General features: G+C 28.8%; 5 protein-coding genes across 5 annotated transcripts; 3 read left to right on the forward strand and 2 right to left on the reverse strand.

The window, feature by feature from the left end:
• Positions 1 to 35: 35 nt before the first annotated feature.
• Positions 36 to 945, reverse strand: LOC106784293 (peptidyl-prolyl cis-trans isomerase-like 1). The gene is made up of 4 exons (XM_014743669.1): positions 775 to 945; positions 557 to 690; positions 280 to 477; positions 36 to 179 (listed from the first exon to the last, which is right to left on the reverse strand). Exons 1-4 carry the CDS (start codon positions 843 to 845, stop codon positions 64 to 66), a joined length of 519 nt encoding a protein of 172 aa, XP_014599155.1. The 5' UTR covers positions 846 to 945; the 3' UTR covers positions 36 to 63.
• Positions 946 to 1,017: 72 nt separating this feature from the next.
• LOC106784288 (endoplasmic reticulum mannosyl-oligosaccharide 1,2-alpha-mannosidase) lies at positions 1,018 to 4,543 on the forward strand. The gene is made up of 11 exons (XM_014743660.1): positions 1,018 to 1,306; positions 1,444 to 1,614; positions 1,685 to 1,886; positions 2,093 to 2,278; positions 2,352 to 2,500; positions 2,570 to 2,758; positions 2,833 to 3,020; positions 3,119 to 3,245; positions 3,325 to 3,489; positions 3,570 to 3,719; positions 3,793 to 4,543. Exons 1-11 carry the CDS (start codon positions 1,178 to 1,180, stop codon positions 4,009 to 4,011), a joined length of 1,875 nt encoding a protein of 624 aa, XP_014599146.1. The 5' UTR covers positions 1,018 to 1,177; the 3' UTR covers positions 4,012 to 4,543.
• A 963-nt stretch (positions 4,544 to 5,506) lies between these two features.
• On the forward strand, positions 5,507 to 7,824 carry LOC106784292 (N-alpha-acetyltransferase 30-like). The gene is made up of 3 exons (XM_014743668.1): positions 5,507 to 6,196; positions 6,522 to 6,697; positions 6,974 to 7,824. The coding sequence occupies exons 1-3, from the start codon at positions 5,920 to 5,922 to the stop codon at positions 7,289 to 7,291; spliced, it is 771 nt and encodes a 256-aa protein (XP_014599154.1). The 5' UTR covers positions 5,507 to 5,919; the 3' UTR covers positions 7,292 to 7,824.
• Positions 7,825 to 8,952: 1,128 nt separating this feature from the next.
• On the forward strand, positions 8,953 to 10,889 carry LOC106784291 (inositol-tetrakisphosphate 1-kinase-like). The gene is made up of 5 exons (XM_014743667.1): positions 8,953 to 9,395; positions 9,596 to 9,694; positions 9,767 to 9,908; positions 10,013 to 10,149; positions 10,210 to 10,889. Exons 1-5 carry the CDS (start codon positions 9,252 to 9,254, stop codon positions 10,786 to 10,788), a joined length of 1,101 nt encoding a protein of 366 aa, XP_014599153.1. The 5' UTR covers positions 8,953 to 9,251; the 3' UTR covers positions 10,789 to 10,889.
• Positions 10,890 to 11,545: 656 nt separating this feature from the next.
• LOC106784254 lies at positions 11,546 to 17,183 on the reverse strand. Its single transcript, XM_014743590.1, has 8 exons — positions 17,104 to 17,183; positions 15,929 to 16,063; positions 15,368 to 15,608; positions 15,121 to 15,296; positions 12,205 to 14,943; positions 12,074 to 12,125; positions 11,835 to 11,993; positions 11,546 to 11,740 (listed from the first exon to the last, which is right to left on the reverse strand). Exons 1-8 carry the CDS (start codon positions 17,181 to 17,183, stop codon positions 11,681 to 11,683), a joined length of 3,642 nt encoding a protein of 1,213 aa, XP_014599076.1. The 3' UTR covers positions 11,546 to 11,680.
• Positions 17,184 to 20,674: the final 3,491 nt, after the last annotated feature.

Raw genomic sequence — 20,674 nt, forward strand, 5'->3', positions numbered from 1 at the left:
TTATGTTACATGTATATATATAAATAATCAAAAAATTAATTATATTTAATAGAAATATTATAATCACACATTTCTCACAGATCCTTTAACAATTTTAACATCATCTATAGGTCTATCATTCTTATCTGTCTCAACAAGACCGATTCTTCTAACTATTGCCATTCCAGAATGAATTCTTCCTGTTTTTAGAAACACAAGATTTCATTTACAATCAATTACAAATTACAATCATTCATAAAATCAAAATTTAAGTACATTCGTAGAAAATTTCAATCTTACCAAATATACTATGCTTTCCATCCAACCATTGTGTAGGTGCTAATGTAATAAAAAATTGAGATCCATTAGTGTCTGGTCCAGAGTTTGCCATAGATAATATGCCAGCACCAGTGTGTTTTAAATCATCATGAATTTCATCATCAAAACAATCTCCGTATATGGACACACCACCTTTTCCTGTACCAGTTGGATCGCCACCTGTGAAAACAAATAAACCCTTAACATCTCATAAAATATTCAATGAAAAGAATATTATTAGAGAAAACATACCTCTTACCTTGTATCATAAAATCGCGAATTATTCTATGAAACTTGGTACCATTGTAGTACCCACGACGTGTCAATTCTGCAAAATTTCTACACGTTATAGGTGCATGTTTCCAATACAATTCAATAAGGATTTCACCCATACTGAAATAAAAAAGAAAAGTATAGCATTAAAAAAAATAAAATGACACAAGAAATGGTTTATTTATGCATATTTATATATCTTACGTTGTTTCAAAAGCCACAAATGGAGGTTGCCAATGTTTGTCTGGTATTCCGGATATATTTGAAAGAGCCATTACTATAATAGTAAAATTACTAATGAAAAAAATAAAAATAATATAATAAAGGAACTATATAAGTAAAACAATTTAAATTAAAAGTTACGAATTTCTCTAGAAATTGAATCAGCTGTTTTAAAAACGCTATCTATATTAACTTTTTGTAACTAAAAGCAGTAACTCATTGATATGTTGAGTCGTAATGCCGGATTTTGCAATGGTGTTGTAGACAAAAAAATGTGTTAAAGATAATATTTAAAGATTTTATAAATGTGGACCATTTTGTCCAACGGTTTTAAACGTAATCACATTGTTTTAATGTCTTCTGGCTCGCTCGTAAATAATTGCGTATGCCAGAACGACTTAACCTCAGCAAAAACATGTTTTCTTACCGGGATTTAAGTAAAACAGATTACATTAGTTTAAATATCTACGATAGTGCGGCTTTCACGCGGGGAACTTCCCGTAGCCTTTGGAGGGTAATTAGTTTTCTGAACAATTATCTTCATTATATCGTACAATATATACAAAGATTAGTTTATAATTATCAAATTATTATCATTGTCAACGGATGGCTATTAAAACCTTAATTGTTCAATGAATACTTTCATTTTAGCAATGGAAACAATTATCAAGGTTTCAAAGAAATATTTTTTACTTTGCTATTATAACTGTTATATTAGTGATATTTTATCTTTTGCCCGGTGAAACCAAAAATGCTCTTCTACAGAATAACAGCGACTATAATAGCGTCGATGTTGTTCAAGAAACAGTTAAATACGAAAAGGTAAATAAAACATAGTTAGAATATTTTACCTTGTGAAGAACTGGTTTCAAACTAATGTTAATTTTTTTAGGTGCCAGAGGATATTGTTGTAGATAATGTTAATCAACCTGCAGCTGGCGGTGGTCATGGTGGTGATCATGGTGGTGATCATGGTGGCGATCATGGTGGCGATGTAATCGAAGAGCCAGAATTTCAACCAGAGATCAATCAAGTTGACGATGATCAAATTGGTGAACCACCACAGCCGAAACCAATTGCGCTTAAATTTGAAGGTAAATTATAAATGTTTAATGCATTAAACACTACTCTAATCTCTGTAGACTGACCTTATACTTTTCATTGGACATTCATATGCTTTTCTATGGCTAACATATCTTCATGGTGTAAATAGAAAAATTGTCAAAAGAAATTTGGCGCTCAACATGTTAAATAATATAATAATCTTGATAATTTATTATTAATTTATTACTTTTTACAGGACCACAAAATAGTAGACAAAGAGCAGTCGTTGCAGCATTTAAACATTCATGGAACGGATATAAACAATATGCTTGGGGTCACGACAATATTAAACCAATATCAAAAAAATATCATGAATGGTTTGGTTTAGGACTTACTATTGTGGATTCCTTAGACACTTTATATATGATGGGTTTGAACGATGGTATGTGTATCATATAAATATTCATTTTTATTTTCTTTTAATATTATTAAATTAATATCTTTGACTTTTTTAGAGTTTGCAGAAGCCAAATCGTGGGTCGAAAATAATTTAGTCTTCACTATGAATCGCGACGTTAATCTGTTTGAAGTGACGATAAGAGTATTAGGAGGATTGTTAGCTGCATATCATCTTAGCGGAGAAAAAATATTTTTAAATAAAGCGGTAAATTTAATATTTATTATTTTTAATCTTTTAACGTGTTCTTTCGTTAAGTAGTCTTTATGATTTAAGATCGATGTGGGAGATCGTATGATGCCGGCTTTTTCTACCAGATCTGGTGTCCCATATTCTGATGTCAATTTAGGAACTAGAGCAGCACATAGTCCTAAATGGGGGCCTGATAGCAGTACCAGCGAAGTAACTTCTATTCAATTAGAATTTCGTGATTTAAGTCGTAGTTCAGGCCAACCTAAATTCGAGGTAATAAAAAAATAATTATTAATGAATATTATTTTTAAAAATATGCTACTTCATATAAGTGAATAATTGTATAGGCAGCTGCTGCAAGAGTCTCAGAACACGTACATCAATTAAACAAACATGATGGTTTAGTTCCAATTTTTATCAATGCGAACAATGGACAATTTAGAGAATACGCGACAATTACCTTAGGAGCTAGAGGTGACAGCTATTACGAATATTTATTGAAACAATGGATACAAACTGGGAAGACCATAGACTAGTCTGTATTTTTTTTAAGCATGTTATTCCTGATCTTTCACGGCGTGCACGAGATGATAATAACGTATCTGACAGACCATCGTTTCTATTTATTTTCAGTTTACGAGATGACTATTTATCGGGCATTTCTGGAACTAAGAAACATCTAGTCAAATATACAGCTATTAATAAGTATCTTTTTATAGCGGAATTGGTTGGTATGCATAAAGATACAAGACCAAAGATGGTAATTTTATTCTGGAAACGTATTAACTTTCTAGCAACATCAAGAATTAAAAAAATACTTATAAATATATTCTGTTTAGGACCATCTTACATGTTACTTAGGAGGTACATTAGCCTTAGGAGTCCATCATGGGTTGCCACAAGATCATATGGCTTTTGCAAATGACATTGTCAAAACTTGTTATCAAACATATGCGATACAACCAACTTTCCTTGCACCTGAAATAACTTATTTTAACATTCAGGTAAATTCATTTATTAGAAGATTTTATTGAATATGAACGTGAATATTTAATTATCTTATTATATTATTTATCATTTGCAGAAAGTAGAAGGAGATAATCAAATGGACATGTATGTGAAAACGAATGATGCACACAATCTTTTACGACCTGAATTTCTAGAAAGTCTTTTTTATATGTGGTATTTCACGGGAAATAAAACTTATCAGGATTGGGGCTGGCAAATATTTCAAGTAAGCTTTAACGTTTTTATTTTAAGACGATTTTGTTGACTATTGTTTATTATATTAATTTCTTTATGTATAGGCGTTTGAAAATTATACTAAAGTGGAAAACGGATACACAAGTATTGGAAATGTCCGAAGTATTAATAATATACGACCACAAGATATGACTGAAAGTTTTTGGTTTGCAGAAACTTTGAAATATTTATATTTGTTATTCGATGATACCAGACAAATAATAGATTTAAACAAATGGGTATTTAATTCCGAAGGACATCCGTTGCCTATATACGAATCATAATATATAATATATAAAAAAAAATTTTTATTCAACAAATTCGAAGCTATGCGTTTAATTAGCTCAATTATTTGCACCGATCTATTAATCATTATTGACAAAATTGCACCTGTCATCCAATCACAACTGTGTATTGGATAAGAAAGATTGTTGAAACAAATCTTTCAATTGTCTAAACAAAATTTGTACAAAAAAATATATCCAATCAATAGTAATAGCGTGTATATGTAAAGCATACGTTTACAAATTTTATTATTCTAAGTATTTCGTACTGTTGTGATTTTATGAAAAATCATATCATTGTTTATACACAATTGTCTTTAATTTGAGTAGTGCCTATTTATAAATCATCGTCGAAAAGGATGAAAATTGAAAACAATTTTGTAAATACTTTTACTCGCTACACCATAAATCAATGTATAATTCATAAAAAGGTATAAAAGCAAAAGAAAATTTCTTCTTTACTGAAATTAACGCATCAATTATCATGCAATTGTAATTAAAGTTACTTATAAATAGAGGTACTATTCACCTATAGTGAGTAAGTGCTTAATTCTATTTATCTTGAAAAAGAAAAAGACACAAAACACAAATAAGTACATATAAATATCTTAGATTGTACATTAAAAGAACATATTATTAAAAAAAGTACTCTGATAATTTTTTTTTTTTAATAATACCAATATAATTTATAAAAGTAATTTAAAGTTATGGAGTCACAGTCAGGATCATTGATTATTGTTTCAAAAGAATATATATTTAGAAGTGGATTAGAACCAGAAGATATGCAAAATTATAAACATTTCTTGTAGATTGACAGGATTTTTACTTACTCTTAAAAAGAAATGCTCAAGTTTATGTTTTAAATTATAATATCTATGATTTGTTATATTATTTGCGTTTTGTAAAAAACTTGTATATGTAAGCAAATATATACGTATTATGCGTATATATACTTAATTCGTGAAATAATTATAGTCATTAGTTTCATAAAAGAAAAAGAACAAAAAATTACAATAGATAAGTATTTTGTAATGAAATATAAAAAAATAAAAATGTGTTGCTAATCACGTTGGTAAGGTAGAATGTAGTTGATAATGCGCGCTACAGCTGCCGCGGGAGATTTGAAAAAGATTTATATATCTCTGTTTCTATTGGTCATTCTAATAAAGTTATTTCGGAAATTCCCTAAGCATAGCTTTTAAAAGGATGATCTTCACAAAATAAGGTAATTTCTGTCAAGATCTTTGAAAGAATTGTTTTGAAAACGAACTATGAATTTCACCTATGGTCGTGTATTACTTTTAACATAGATATACAAATATATCCTTCAAGTTGGAATCATTAGAAAATGTATGTCACTCTCGAGCAAATCATTGAACAGGAAATAAAATAGATAATAGATATTAGAATTTGGACGAACCAAGTAAAAAATAAAATTAAAAAAAAATTAAAAATTAAAAAAAGATAAATAAATAAAAATTAAAAGAAAAAATTGTAATCTCAAGGAATTGATTTGATAAAATTGTATGAAAGCATATAACGTGTTATTGGTTGATTTACAAAAGCCTTTTCCGGAGCGGCAAATAAATGTGAAACGTTAACCGTATGCAATAGTAGCTTAAACAGTTAGTGTAGAAAATCCAATATGGTGACAGTTGTAGAGCGGTTTTGGCTCTGTTCTCTAATTTAAGATAAGAATTTAAGTATAATGCGACGAAAGTAATAACAATAATGAAAATTCGATTGAAAACATAGTGATCAATGAAAAAATTCTCATGTCATATAAATATATTGTATAGGTGATCACTAAAAAAATTCTATTTCTCCAGGGACAGTGGCTGGAACTTTGCCACACACTTTTGTCCTTAGAGTTGTATTTAAAGATTGAAAAAATTTCTTCATTGAGAAATGGAGTGTGTAAAAGTAGAAGGTGATACGGAAACTAACGACACCGATCCTACGAAAAGCAAAATTAAAGATAAAAATGAAAGTTGTGTAACAGATGTTTTGGCCTTAGATATTAACAATCGTTTGACTCTTGCAACAACTGAAATTTCCGAAGAACCTCATACAAATGGTATTTCTCAAGAAAACGGTCTATGCGATTCTTTTTCTAGAACAACCGATTCATCCAATCATCCTCCACAATCTCAAACAATGGAAACTAGTCATTTAAATCAACATGGTACGTTCAATCAAATGGATATAAAGTTATGAGAGAAAGAAACATTTAATCTAATCTGTTATGTTAGCATATGAAATTTGTTAAAAATAATTATAGTTATTTGATTACTAGCTATCTAACTTTTTTCATTCGCACCATCTACAAATTTAACTGACTGATGTAAATTTTAAATAACAAAATGATTATCAGATTTAACCTTATTCTTTATTTGTTTAATTTCGCAGGGTGTATAATTGTATTAAAATATTTCTATCCTTACAAAAACTATCAAATAGAATGATTTAATATAATAGACATATAAAAATATCTTTACTTTCTTTCGCAGAAAAAATGGAAACACTATCCTCGGAAAGTAATGATAATGATATTGAATATGTTAGTTATACGAGCGAACTTCAAATGCCTGATATAATGAAATTGATACAAAAAGACTTAAGTGAACCATATTCTATTTACACGTATAGATATTTTATCCATAACTGGCCGAAGTTGTGCTTCCTGGTAAATATATATAAAGATAGTATTTTTATTTAAGTGCATAACTTCTTACAAAATTAATCTTTTCTTCCATAGCATATATTTATCTGATATTTTAAAATTAAGCGATAGGATATAATAATATATTAGTACTTGAGAAGATATCGTATATTTTTAAAAGACATCAATACGAAGTAATATAGTAGACAAATAAAATGAACTTGGCCAGCTTTGGTTGGATTCACTTTATCTTTCAGGTATAGAAATTTACAGAAAAACTCTTGCTTTTTGTTCATCAAGGCAATGCATGGCGACGAGTGCGTTGGCGCCATTGTCTGCAAACTGGACATTCACAGAAAGGTTATTAAACGTGGATATATTGCGATGCTAGCAGTCGATGTTAAATATCGAAAACGCAAGATTGGATCTAATTTAGTGAGGAGGGCAATACGTGCAATGGTAGAGGATGATGCTGATGAAGTAGTATTAGAGACTGAAATAACTAATCGACCAGCCCTACGGTTATATGAAAATTTGGGATTTGTGCGTGACAAACGATTGTTTCGATATTATTTAAATGGAGTGGATGCTTTACGACTGAAATTATGGTTTAGATGAAAACCGCCAGAGTGCTTATGCCAATAGGAACTTAAATAATTGCAGTGTTATTGAGCAAAAGATTAACATCCTTTCTCGAGCAGATATATAACAGCGTTAATGCCACAGGGATTAATGTCTACGCACAATTTCTTTATATTTACTTTTCATCAAGTTGTAATAATAATAATAGATTGCATAAGTATTTATGCTATCATAGACTAGAAATATTTATAAAAAATTGTGCAACACGACAAAATTTACTCGAATATACATAAAGTCATTTATATCTAACATTAATCAATATTAAAATTTTGGCATAATTTAATTCTTGATAAAAATTGATAATCTCTTTTCATTAAAGTTATTATATATGTTAATTTTTAAGTTTTTCTCAGATCGTTAATTAACAATAATCGCTATGGCATTGATGCTGATCTTTTATATAGATTTCAATTAAAGCCTATGACTCTACATAAATCTGAAAAAGTGATAGGATGGAATAAATCCAGACTGTGAAAGAAAAAAAAAATAAATATATATATATATATATATACTGAAAATAATCAATGTATTTTGCAGTATCGCACATTATCAGGATGTATGCAACACTGAAGCAATAAATATATACACTTGATGCGTTTCTAGCAAATGAAATTAATCCAAGTATTATCGAAGTTCTGTTAAATGTTAGAAGATCAAGATTTTTCATGACATACGTGTATATATAAATATAAATATGAATATAAATCTGCCCATTATATTCAACAGATTCTAATTGATCATGAATGTAATATTGCGGAAAGTGACTAAGCAGCATTCTTTTAATGTGTGATTAATGATTGAAAAAAACATTAAATATGAAAGGCGCGTATAAAGGCTCTTTTTTAACGGAGCTACAAAAAACAGTTAGGTCAAATATTTCCAATCGAAATTATAAAGTTAATATACGGACTGTCAAAATACATATATATATATATGAATATATATGTATGCGTATATTAAATAATGGGAGAAAACAAAAGAGAGAGTTATCGTTCGTGAAATAAAACTTCTCCGAGAAAAAACAAAATTGTATGTTTCGTGTGATAATTAACGCACGTTCGTACGTATCACTGTCTACCTTCTATATCTCTACCTTTGTATAAAAAAAAAAAACAAATGAATGCGAAGCACAGATCATAATATAACTAACTATCAAGACAAAAATTATGTAAAAAATGTTAATAAAAAGTAGTAAATGTTTTTACCTACAACTTATTTAATTATAACTAATATGTATGATTTATTTAATTGCCTAATTATCGCCGCAATGGCTAAGAATTTTAATCGAAATATATTCGATTATCTTTTTGAGATCACCAGATAACTTTTATGTTATTAGATAACCTCTTGAAATTAAGATAATCGTATGTATATGCACATAGTCGTTATTTTTAAGATTAAATCCTTTTATAATTTTTATAATTGATTATGTCATCAAATATTATAAGAAAAAGAAAAAAGATGCGAAAATAATTTAAGTTAATACGATTTTTATAAATGTTTAATCGATTTGCGTTGTTGAACATTTGTTATATACTTATTTTGTATGGGAATTAAAAAATAAATATATATATATGTATATATATATATATATATATATTAATACGCAAACTGTGTGTGTGTGTATGTGTATATACAATTTCGAAATTTGTAATTAGTAAATTTATCTGTAGATAAAAGTACATTGTTTGTAGACATTATCGACAGATATATACTATACCGCGAAATCTAGTTATTCAAAATTTAGTTTCCAATCTTTGTATCTCGTAGATAACCGCGTTGTTTCAATGTAGTTTCATCATGAGCTCGTTTAGAAAAAGTGTCTTAACAGTCTAGCCAGATAAAATATCAAATTAGTATTAAACTACGTAGTATCATGGAATAATGAGGAAAACATGTTTGTTTGATTGAAGAAAAGAACAAGATAAAAAACATTATGTTACAGAATACGAGAGAGGAGAGTAAAAAAATGTGTAATAAATATGTCATCGGTTATTGGGTGCGGGAAAAAAAACGACAGAAATTAAACTTCGACGATTTGGAAAAAGTATGCAGGAACGAAGGATTTTCATTAAAATTAGTAAGTTTTATAAATTTTGTATCGATATATGGACGATATTGAACAGAAATTGAAACGAATCTTTACACTGCTTGAGGTTATGGTTTCATAATTGTTATATTATTTTTATTAGGTTTTACACACATTGGTTCTTTGAAAAGAAAAATGTACTTTAATGATCTTCTTTTCTTATGGTTGTAATTTTGGATTATTCCTTTTAGGTAGATATTAATTCGAGTTTAGAATCCCAGGGACCACTTCATGTATTTCTACACAAACTTGTAGATTTATTAGCACGCGCTGAAGGCGGAGATGAAAATGTATGACCAAATGAATTATTTTATTTTTTTTATAATGTCTTATCTTAACGATGAAAATGTTTACTTTTTAAGGCGATAACCGTTACATCCAAATTGCAAGAATATATTGACAAACATCCTGAATTAATTGTTATCGATCCCTTAGAGAATGTTAAGAAATTGCATAATCGATACAAATATTACAAAACTATTCAAGAAAGCATACACATTAATGGTAATTGTAACTTTACGTTTTGTTCTTAAGTATAATCATTTATCTAATTCATATGTTTTTAATCTCACTTGATCCTTTATTTGTGCATACTTTTCTCCTTTCAGATCTGTTTATTCCAAATTTTGTAGAATTGAAGAGTACAAATGTTCTTGAAAATATGCGCATTCTACAACAGAATAATATTAAATTTCCCTTCGTCTGCAAGTCACTTCTTGCTCATGGAACAAGTGATGCACACAAGGTAATTATTATAAATATAAAAATTATAATTATTTATATTAATGAATATTTTTATCATTAGATGATGGTCATTTTCAATAAAAAAGATTTAAAAGACTGCCAACCTCCATGTGTTGCTCAAGACTTTGTCAATCACAATGCCATTTTATATAAAGTATTTGTAGTTGGGAAAAACTTCCAAGTCGTTGAGCGACCAAGCTTAAGGAACTTTTATTCCGATGATTGTGCGTCGTTAAGCACATTGTTTTTTAATTCTCATGATATATCTAAACCCGATTCTAAATCTAAATGGTCTATATTGTCGGAGGAACATATACCTACCATTGTTAAGCCAAACGTAGAAATATTGGAGGAGATCATTAAAAAGATAACCAAAATATTTGGGCTTCATTTGGTTGGCATTGATATTGTGATAGAAAATGATACTAAGAAATATGCTGTTATAGACGTCAACGCTTTTCCTGGCTATGATGGATATCCGAATTTTTTTCAGCATTTAGTAGACAGTATTAAACAGCTAATAACAGAGCATAAAGTTGTTAGACAAAGTTGCAAAAGTTCTACGTTAAAAAAATCTCACAGCGATGATTTGGATTCTGGTTTTGAAAGCGATGAGAAAAAAAAATGGTCTACCAAATAAATGGAGAATACGTCATTAAAAAAAACGCTCTCATTTGCTTGTATATCTAAAAACATTCGCGTTTTTATATTTATATGAAATTATTAAAAATATAAGCAGCGTCGATTATTAGCTTTTTTTTTTATTTAATATACAATTAATTTTTTCTTTATCTCAAGTACAAAGATCTTTATACCGATCAAAATTTAGATTATTATTACTCTCTGTTACGATATAGTAATGATCATTTTGATATTTGAAAGACAATATAATCATCATTTTTTATTTCGTTTTTGCATAAGTAAACGTATTTTTTTTCACTTCCTTTTATTTTTTAAATCATCCGATAGTTTACAAACATACAGAAAGCTTTTTTCTAAACAAAATTAATGACTGAATACTGTGATTGTAAGGATCTTAAATAGAAAATTTTTACTATTTGTATGTATATAGTATATAAACAACAATTTTGCATTTTTTGTGAAACCGTACTTTTCTTCTATTTTTTTTTTTTATTATATACATATATTTTTTTTTACTTGTTTTTTTAATCTGATAATTAATTCGAACAAATAAAACGTGTACATAGTGCTATATATGTATATAATATCCAATATATATATATATATATATATATCGTATATAAAATTCTCTTTTTACTTTTTAATTTAAAAACTGTTATTTAAAAGAGCTTAGAAATTGACACGGTCATTCGTATGTTCCTTTTTTACTTATAATCAGGTGGACGTCTCTGCAAGGTGATAATAATCTCCAAATATCTCAGATAACATTTGCTATATTATCATGATAATAATTTATCCTTTAAAAATTGTTTATTTACATGTATGTACATATATTTTTTATGAATAAAATATACAAAAATTGATCATCGCCATCAATTTGTATTTGCATTCTAGAAAGTATCGGTGCTATCCGCCTGTTGTACTATTTCGCCCGAACTGTAATGTAATAACTGTGAAAGACGAAGTAAAGAATATACATAAGGAAATATTATTTAATAATATTAAGAGAAGTATTCAAAAAAATTAAAATTATAATCTACTTACACTAGTGGTGTCGTATACGCAAGTTAATGTACTATTACTAACAAGCGCACGATTGCATACAGATGCTGAATTTTTCGTAACTCTAACTTCTCCGAGAGAATACGAGCAAGAACTCGGCAAATACAATTCTCCTTCCGAGTGAGATGTTTCCGACGAAGTCTACAATAAAACAGTCGTTGCATATTTTTATTAATGTATAATGAATGGCATTAAAACTGTTTGTATATTTCATATATTACCGTAGCTAAATTAGTATCAAGTATATTTTCAGTATTTGCGTTGGACGTATTACTATAAAATAATATAAGAAAATTTTTATTATTATAACAAATAATTGTTTTAAAAATACCAATAGGAATATCTTACCCACCTATTATCTTCGCCGTTCGATAACTTATTAATTATTTTTCCAGGTAAATGCAAATCAGGAGTTACTGTGTTTATTTCAGAACTCATATCTCTCTTGTAGGTATCATCATTTGCAATCGAATCTATTTTCATAGTATTTGAATCATTTTCTTCATTCTGTTTTAAAGAATATTCTTCTATTTCAGATTTCATTTCCGATATTTGCTCTATATTTTCTTTATTGATGCAAATATCTTCAATAATTTGATTCTCACATTCAAGAGTATTTTGTTCGAGTGAAATATCGTATTGAGTACTTTTTTCTGATACTTGAATTTCTTTTTGATTTATTTTATTGATCAAATATTTGGTATCTTCGATTTCGATAGAATTTAACGGATGAATTTCAATGGATTTATCTTGACGTTGTATGGGAATGCATGCTGTATTATCGAAATAATTTCCATTAGAGATATCATCTATCTGCATTTTGCATTCGTTATCTCGCACAATTGTTTTAGATGAAGTTTTTTTTTCGTTTTCATAATCGTGTTTTTGTATCGATAAAAAGTTCAAGAATAAATCGGATTCTCGTTGATTCGCGAAATCGGTAATAAATTTTTGTAAAATAGTTGGAATATCGTGATCGTATTTATTGGAAAACATTTGTAAATGTTTCATTAAATCTTGCACCATTGAACGGTCAAAATTAATTTTCCTCTCTGAAGATGAACGATCAACAAATTGATCTTGACGTTCCAATAAGAATTTCGAAATTCTAGGAACAATTATTTCGTCGTTATTGAATGACGTTCGATTAGGTTTATCGTCCTTTCTCAAATCTTCCGGATCATTAGAACGATTGGACCGATAATTCGTCGAAAGAGGAACGCAAGCGGTAGCTTTGTCGTTGTTAGGAAATATATCTAACGCTTTATTCTCGTCCGAAATATTTTCTACGTTCAAATCGACAGATGATAAATTAGATTTGTTCAGAGTCAAAATTGTATCAATCAATAGATCATTTTGTTTCTGTTCTAATGGATACGTAAAAACTTTTGAAGTTTCTCGTCGTTTCAAATTACGAAATTGATTCGTCAGAGACAAATGATCGTTTGTAATACACGAATTTATTTGTAATTTATCTCTTTTGGGTAGAGCGATCATCGTATCGTCCGATAAAGATAACGTTGATTCTTCATCTTTTTTATGTTTATACAGAAATTTGGAAGGATTTAATTTCATTAATTTACAATCGTCACTTTTGAGAGCTACTATGTCGCAAGATGTGACTTCAATATTATCAGACAGTTTATTTTTATCCAATTGAATAGACAATTTCAATTGAAATTCTTCCAACATTTTTTCTAATTTCTTTTCGCCCTTAGAAATACGTTCGATCATTTGGTCATAATGAACAAATATATCATCGAAATTTTCAATCGAAGGTGCATTTAATTCAAGCTCGCTAAAACTACGATAGTCAGATTCTTCTAAACTGTTATTAGAAGAAACTGTGCTGTCGTATTTTGATTTATACGATGATTTATTTCTTAGATTATATTTTTGACAAATATTACCAAAACTTTCGACGATCTTTTTCTCTCGGTTTCTTATAAATTCGTGTTTGTTCATTATTTTCATACTTTTCTTATAGTCTATCGTTTTTTTCTTTTTTAATAATTTGATATCATCTCCTCTAATTTCTTCTTGGATATTACCTGTACTTTTTTTTGTATAATTATCAATATTTTCATTATCATCATCAAGGGATTTACTTATATCTTTAATATCATTTTCAGTTAACAATTTGTTCGTATTTGTATCGCTATCAGAATGAACATTTTCAATAAAAAATTGTCTTTGTTCGGACGTTAAGTTTTTAATACAATCGGAATGAAAAGAAGAATTTAGTTCGGTATTGGAAAGAAAATGGTCGTTAACACCTGTCTTTGGCAGATGTTTCGGAACGGTCTCTCGATCTTTATTTCCTTCCCTTCTGCCGTTATTTGTTTCATTTTCAAACGATAGATCATCCTTCCTTTCATCTATTAAGTCTTTCTCATCATCGTTTTTCCAAATAGATTGATATTCCTTTTTATCTGACTCGATTACGTTATCATCTTCATTTGTATCTTTTCTAACATATTTCATTGTGTCAATTGAACGAGCGGAAATTTCATCGACCTCGTCATTTGTTTCTCCCACTTCTGAACGATTAATCAATTTATCTTTTAATGATTTATTACTCGTACAAGAATTATGACGAAATTCGTAAACGCATGTATTCGATTGATTTTGAAGGAAAGATGCGTCAGGTGAAATATTAACGAACCTAATTGTTTGTTTTTTCAATTTTCTTTCGATGTTTAACGTCGGACCTTTTTGAATTGTCAATGATTTTATCTTCTGTCTGTTAACATTTTCAACTGGATCATCTTTTTTCATCTCATCCGAAATTTTATCTTTCGGATGATGCGATTCGATTTGTTCATTGGGTACGTAACAGTGATTTTTATGTTGATAAGAAATATCGCCGGAACGTCTTCTCACAGTTTGAAATTTTGGATCCAACAAATGTGAGATTCTTCTATTTCGTTTTTCTCCAATTTTCGTAGTCAACATTTCTTTTCTTTCCGCATTGCTTTCCGAATTTTCTTGATCAATTTCTTGTAGTTTTGACGAGACGAGTTCGCGTATGTATAGCGCTTCTTCTTTCTCATCTTCTAATGGTGGTTCTAATTGCAAGTTATCGGAATACCTTAAACAAAATTTTTCTTTTTCAATAAAAGTTGAAAAGCTTTGATCATAGCATAGAAACAATTTTTCTTGTCAGTTAAATTTTCGATATAATCTTTAAACTTTTCTACCCGACCTCGTATATATAATAATAATAATAAACGATAAGTTTTAATTAATTTAGTAAAATTCTACTAACCAGTTCTTCTTTTTAATCCTACGTTTAGTTTCACTTTTCGAAGATATCAAAGTAGCTTCTGTGATTGTATGTTGAACCTCCTCGAGTATTTTTTCAGCATTTTCGATTGCATTTTGAGTATCAGGGCTGAGTATTTGGCTCTCGAGATCATTCGTTTGGAATCTTTGCTTGTCTGGCTAAATAATAATACATAATTAATATAATAAATAGTATAACGAAGATAAAAAATGTGTAAGATTTTATATACCGATTCGATATCAGAATTAATATTCGTTGATCTTCGATCCACCAGTTTTTCATTCGTATTTTCAATTTCTTCCGAGAGTTTCCGAGACTGCGAGGAATGTAAAGAACTATGATCGATAATACTCGTTGCGCTAGGATGAAAATATTGAGATTTGTCTGCAATCTCTTGTTTTTTACAATAACATTCATCATCCAATCCTCGTTGTTTTCCTTTTGCTCGATCTTTCAGGTATTTTCGTCTCCTGAAAAAATATATCATTAATATGAAAAACAAATAATATAATAACATTTATATAAAATTCATATTAATATTAAAAAAGGGGTATATTACGAATATATCAAATCCTGATAACAAAGAAATGTTTGATTATACAAATAATTACAAAATATTCGTAATCGAATTATAAAAATAAGACTGTGTAATTTCGTAAATTTTCTTACGAACAAAAATTAAATATATATAAATGTACGATCGCATGGATGATTAACAATTATCATAGAAATATATGAAATGACTAACATTATAATATATTAGATGACGATAACAAGATAAGAAAATAACAAGATTGAATGTTCTTGCGGTCTTTCGAAATGGAAACGGAACGATCCAGCATGTTCTGCGACGTCGCGAAACCTTCTGCCTCCGCACCGTAAGATTTCTATGCATGCTGATATCGATCCTCTTAAAGGGAACGACCTGTTCAGTTACGAATATTCATAGTTTGAGTAAACGATAAAAAAAAACAAAACAAAATCGTTTCTAACTTAATACGAACAAATATTGAAATCTTCCATATATAGTTTTCGTGCGACAAGATGGCCGTCGTTAATAATTTTCTATCAATTATTTCTATACACACACACATATATATGTATGAATATTCACAGTTGACAATAATATTTTACGAATCAATATAAAAAGACTATAGAAGCTTTTAACAATTAATTCATTCGACAAAATGGCCGCTTTTACAAATAATTTATCAATTATTTTTCGATCTTTTCTAGAATAAAATTCAATTTAAGTAATATCCGTTTCATTTCGAATTTGATTATTACATTTTGTTATTATTTCTCGTTCATATTTTTGATTACAATCAAAAAGACAAATTAAATAGTAAAATATAAAAATGAAATTTTTGGGAATTATTGTTTTTCGATAAGAGAGAATGATGCCATTAAAGTAGACGTCATTGATCTCCACGTACTTCCAAGAGATCTCCCGGCTTTAATGCACCATAATCAATAACAGTACGTCGAAGGTACGCACATGCACGGCATGCTTTAAAGACGATGGAACATCGCCAATGTGCACACAGTATACATATATACAAATGTATCTATGTTTTTATACATAAAATTCAATTTTCTAAATTTATACAATAGTAGCACAAAATTTTCATGAATTTTCATTGATTGGTTTTAACGTATCTCACAAGAATCAACCAATGAAAATTCACTTTTTGATTAACGTGAATGATTCATTTGTTATTCATTTATATACACGAATTAATATTTTATTTAATTATTGTAAATAAACAAAGAGAATGAAAGAGAGACAGAGAGAGAGAGAGAGAAAGAAATTAAGGAAAAATAATTTATTTTATTGACAAAGAGATATATATATATATATAGACGTATAGAAATATTTTAATTAAATATAAAAATAAAAATGTCGCGTGACAATGCTTGACACGAAGTTGTGATAGAAACGATGACGAAATACGTAGTTCGAACTGTCGTATGACGATACTCCTTAAGTGGTAACGATCGCGAATGTTGACCCTTAAAGGTGAAAGATCCTTTTCTCGAGTCATGTGCAGTCTTCAACAAATTTTACAATCGAACAAAATTGCATCGCGGAACTTTACTTTCTTATCTTTGATTTGTCAATGAATATTAAGCAAAAAAAGAAAAACACGCTATGTAATGACTCGTTTTTTTTTTTCAAAATTACGTAGTAGGGTGTTATCCAAAAAAACACAAGTATAATCTTGCCTTTATAATTAAATATACTAATGTATATTTAATGTCTATTACATTATTTGCAATTATAATGAATTTTGATTAAAGTTTAATGATAAAAAAGAGAGGCGCGATAATATCGCAGACTTTTGGAAATTTTCTTTAGTATTTTTTTTATAAAATACTACACGCGTACAATACGTTGATCAGTATATTTCATGCTTATTACATTATTATTCATTTTAATAAATATTAATGAACGCGAATGAGAAAAGAATGTCATGTTACAGTCAGTTTCGCACATTTTCCGAATACTCTTCATATATTTTAAACAAAAACCAAGGGTAATTTTGATTATTCATCAAACCAACAGTCATATTCAACGTTAATCGTATTAATTTTCATTTTCATAAATATTAACAAACGTTAAATAGAAAAATAAATGTCTCGCGAAAAAATTTTACATTTTATTAAACAAATTTCGATAGAATTAGTAGTTGTTGAAACAACACGACCAACGTAACTTATAAATTAAATTAGATTACTTTTCATTTGTGAACGAACTGTGAAACCCGCGACAGGTCGGAAAGAAAAATGTAATGACAAATTATGGAATAAATGGAATAGGGGTGGAAATGGTTTTTTTTTTTTTTTTTTTTACAAAAGTTTATTGCCCATCTATCGTAGCTCGAATTTTATTAAACAACGAAGGTAATTCAACACATAGGAGTAACTTTGATTTTGAAATAAACCGCGAATCCGCGATAGATTCTATAAAATGTTGCAATGAAGAAAAAAATGTAAAAAATAAGAAGAGGTTGTTGTTGAAATGTTTTTCGCAGCGAAATCACGTGACTATCGTAGCTCGCTTTAAATTCGGATTCGTTTGGTGGCAGACGACGGGGTTCAGGCCGTCTGGGAACGACAGATCAATATGCCGGTACCGCGTTCTTTGTCCTCTAACCACCCCTTCTCTCTCCCGACCCCCTCGCCGCTTTTGTTTTTTTCTCTCTTCCTCTCTCTTTCTCAATAATTTCCACCCCAGCTGAACATTGGCATTGATTTTCAATGTCCAAAAATTGTCGCGACTTAAGGATGACGACAACGACGATGACGACTACGTAAGCAAAATTGATTCATAAATTTGACAATTCGTGACGTAATCTCTGGCGAGATTCTAATCGAATATAGTGACACCATGAAACTAATGTAAACACGTCGTCCTTCAATGACAATTCAAATTCAAATTGCTATTTCAAATCGCATCGTTCTCTTTCGTAGGAGGGTTTTTTTTTATTTGGGACGTTTATTTTTTGTTCAAATTATTCATGACAATGGTTGGAATGCAAAGTAAACAAAAAATTACAATTCGTATCAGTCGTTTGTTAACAATATTTAAAAGTAAAATTATTGCCGACAATATTAATATAAAGGGTGAAGTTTAATTGAAAAATAATTTGTTCAAGCTGTTCCTGAAAGTATTGAAAAATGAAGAGTAAATTAATATGATTTCTCTGACAATATAATGAAATGTAAAATAAAATAAAAATCGTTTGCAACGATTGTTTCTGACAATGTTGCAAAATTAAATTGCGACAATAGTTCTTAAGACGATATTGAAAAATGGAATAAAACGAAAATAAATTGATCACGTATATTTGTTTAAATACGTGAAACGATCGAATAAAGTAAAAATGATATCGGGTAGAAATGAGAAAAGAATAAAAGACACAGAGAGGATGATTACACATCAACACATATATTTTTGCCTTTGCTTGCTGCATACATACGATAAAGAGTACAGTGTTTACGCGTTTCTTCGAGGTATGGTATATGTACTAGAAAATTTTTCATTATTCGCTACTACAATTGCTATTCGACGTATTTTTTTTTTTTTTTTTTTTTTTTTTTTTTTTTCATTTATTCTCTCTTTCGTGTTTGCGCTTTCGTGTATCTGCAATTAAACTTTACAGAAGTCGTAGAAAAAGAAAAAAGACAAAAAAAGGAAGGGGAAAAAGAAGAAATCATTGAGGAAAATTACAAATAAAAAATAAAAACAAAAGAACAGATGTGGATAAAAATAATAGTTTTTAAAAAAATTATTGGTGAAAAAAATACTCGCGTGGAAAGCTCTCTTCTCATCATTTTTTCTATCGCACAACATTCGCATACTCGCACACACACACGCGCGTGTATATATATGTACTGATATATATATATATATATACTGATATATATATGTACTGATATATATATGTACTGATATATATATATACTGATATATATATATGTACTGATATATATATGTACTGATGTATATATATATACTGATATATATATATATATCATTTTCGGCGACAATGGCGTGGACACGTGTTTGTTTGTTTGTATTTGTCTCATTTCACATCCAAAGAAAAAGAAAAATGAGAACAAAAAATAAATAAAATCCGTTTGATTCTTCGAATAACATCGAACATTTCATCGAATAGATAAATCATAAATTATCTAACTAATTAGAACAAAAATAGGCACAAAAGAAAGGATAAGAACGAGTATTAAATCCGAAAAACTTAGTAATAGTAGTAGTAGTACATATATATAAATGTATGGACAGTTTATTATAAAAATGGCAAGTCTATTTTTGAAAAACAAGTCGAGCAAACAATTTTCATGAGTTATAAACAAAGCATCAAAATTATGCGCATTTTCTTAATTTTTTTTTATTATTTTTTGTTTCAAAAATAGGCTTACACCAACAATTTCATAATAAACTGTCCATATATCCCCTTGGTACCGAGCATCGAAGTATTAGAAAAATGTGTGAATAAATTATTTCTAATAAATTCTTCCTTATATCGAAATTCGGATTAATATTAACTCGTCTTATCGTGAAAAGAAAGCTCAAAGAACGACGCGAAAATAACGTCGTCTTCAAAATTCATGTTTCTTTTTTTGTTTTTATTTATTTTCTTTTCTTTGTAAAAATCGACGATACAAGACGACAGTCAACCGTTGAACGGTCTGAAATTCTTATCATCATCATGATCATCATCATTATCATAATCATTAATGTAATAATAATATTCACAAACGAATTTACGTGATACGAAAAAATGGCGACGATCTCATATATATATAGCCAAGATACAATAATTTTTTTCTTCGCATTTAAAAAAAAAAAAAAACAACATATATATGTATGTATAAATTTATACACATCCTTGCGATCTTGGCTATTTAAAAAGGGGTTGGTTGGTTGGTGTTACGTATCAAGGACAAACATGACTTTTCTTTTTTTTTTTTCGTTTTTTTTTTTCGTACAAAGGACACATCATTCTTTTAC

This window comes from Polistes canadensis, unplaced genomic scaffold, assembly GCF_001313835.1.
Source record: "Polistes canadensis isolate GaletaPanama2010 unplaced genomic scaffold, ASM131383v1 scaffold_33, whole genome shotgun sequence".
NCBI lineage: Eukaryota > Metazoa > Arthropoda > Insecta > Hymenoptera > Vespidae > Polistes > Polistes canadensis.

What these genes read in the sequence shown, in the direction of transcription:
- LOC106784293 (XM_014743669.1), bottom strand. Translation starts at nt 845, where the DNA reads ATGGCTCTTTCAAATATATCCGGAATACCAGACAAACATTGGCAACCT. An exon ending in TCGCGATTTTATGATACAAG is followed by an intron (nt 478 to 556) that starts GTAAGAGGTATG and finishes TTGTTTTCACAG; the next exon opens with GTGGCGATCCAACTGGTACA. An exon ending in TGGAAAGCATAGTATATTTG is followed by an intron (nt 180 to 279) that starts GTAAGATTGAAA and finishes TTCTAAAAACAG; the next exon opens with GAAGAATTCATTCTGGAATG.
- LOC106784288 (XM_014743660.1), top strand. Translation starts at nt 1,178, where the DNA reads ATGCCAGAACGACTTAACCTCAGCAAAAACATGTTTTCTTACCGGGAT. An exon ending in CTTCCCGTAGCCTTTGGAGG is followed by an intron (nt 1,307 to 1,443) that starts GTAATTAGTTTT and finishes CTTTCATTTTAG; the next exon opens with CAATGGAAACAATTATCAAG. An exon ending in AATTGCGCTTAAATTTGAAG is followed by an intron (nt 1,887 to 2,092) that starts GTAAATTATAAA and finishes TACTTTTTACAG; the next exon opens with GACCACAAAATAGTAGACAA.
- LOC106784292 (XM_014743668.1), top strand. Translation starts at nt 5,920, where the DNA reads ATGGAGTGTGTAAAAGTAGAAGGTGATACGGAAACTAACGACACCGAT. An exon ending in TAGTCATTTAAATCAACATG is followed by an intron (nt 6,197 to 6,521) that starts GTACGTTCAATC and finishes TTTCTTTCGCAG; the next exon opens with AAAAAATGGAAACACTATCC. An exon ending in GGCCGAAGTTGTGCTTCCTG is followed by an intron (nt 6,698 to 6,973) that starts GTAAATATATAT and finishes TTGTTCATCAAG; the next exon opens with GCAATGCATGGCGACGAGTG.
- LOC106784291 (XM_014743667.1), top strand. Translation starts at nt 9,252, where the DNA reads ATGTTACAGAATACGAGAGAGGAGAGTAAAAAAATGTGTAATAAATAT. An exon ending in CTGAAGGCGGAGATGAAAAT is followed by an intron (nt 9,695 to 9,766) that starts GTATGACCAAAT and finishes TTACTTTTTAAG; the next exon opens with GCGATAACCGTTACATCCAA. An exon ending in GAACAAGTGATGCACACAAG is followed by an intron (nt 10,150 to 10,209) that starts GTAATTATTATA and finishes TTTTATCATTAG; the next exon opens with ATGATGGTCATTTTCAATAA.
- LOC106784254 (XM_014743590.1), bottom strand. Translation starts at nt 17,183, where the DNA reads ATGACTCGAGAAAAGGATCTTTCACCTTTAAGGGTCAACATTCGCGAT. An exon ending in AGGATTAAAAAGAAGAACTG is followed by an intron (nt 14,944 to 15,120) that starts GTTAGTAGAATT and finishes ATTTTGTTTAAG; the next exon opens with GTATTCCGATAACTTGCAAT. An exon ending in GCGTATACGACACCACTAGT is followed by an intron (nt 11,741 to 11,834) that starts GTAAGTAGATTA and finishes CGTCTTTCACAG; the next exon opens with TTATTACATTACAGTTCGGG.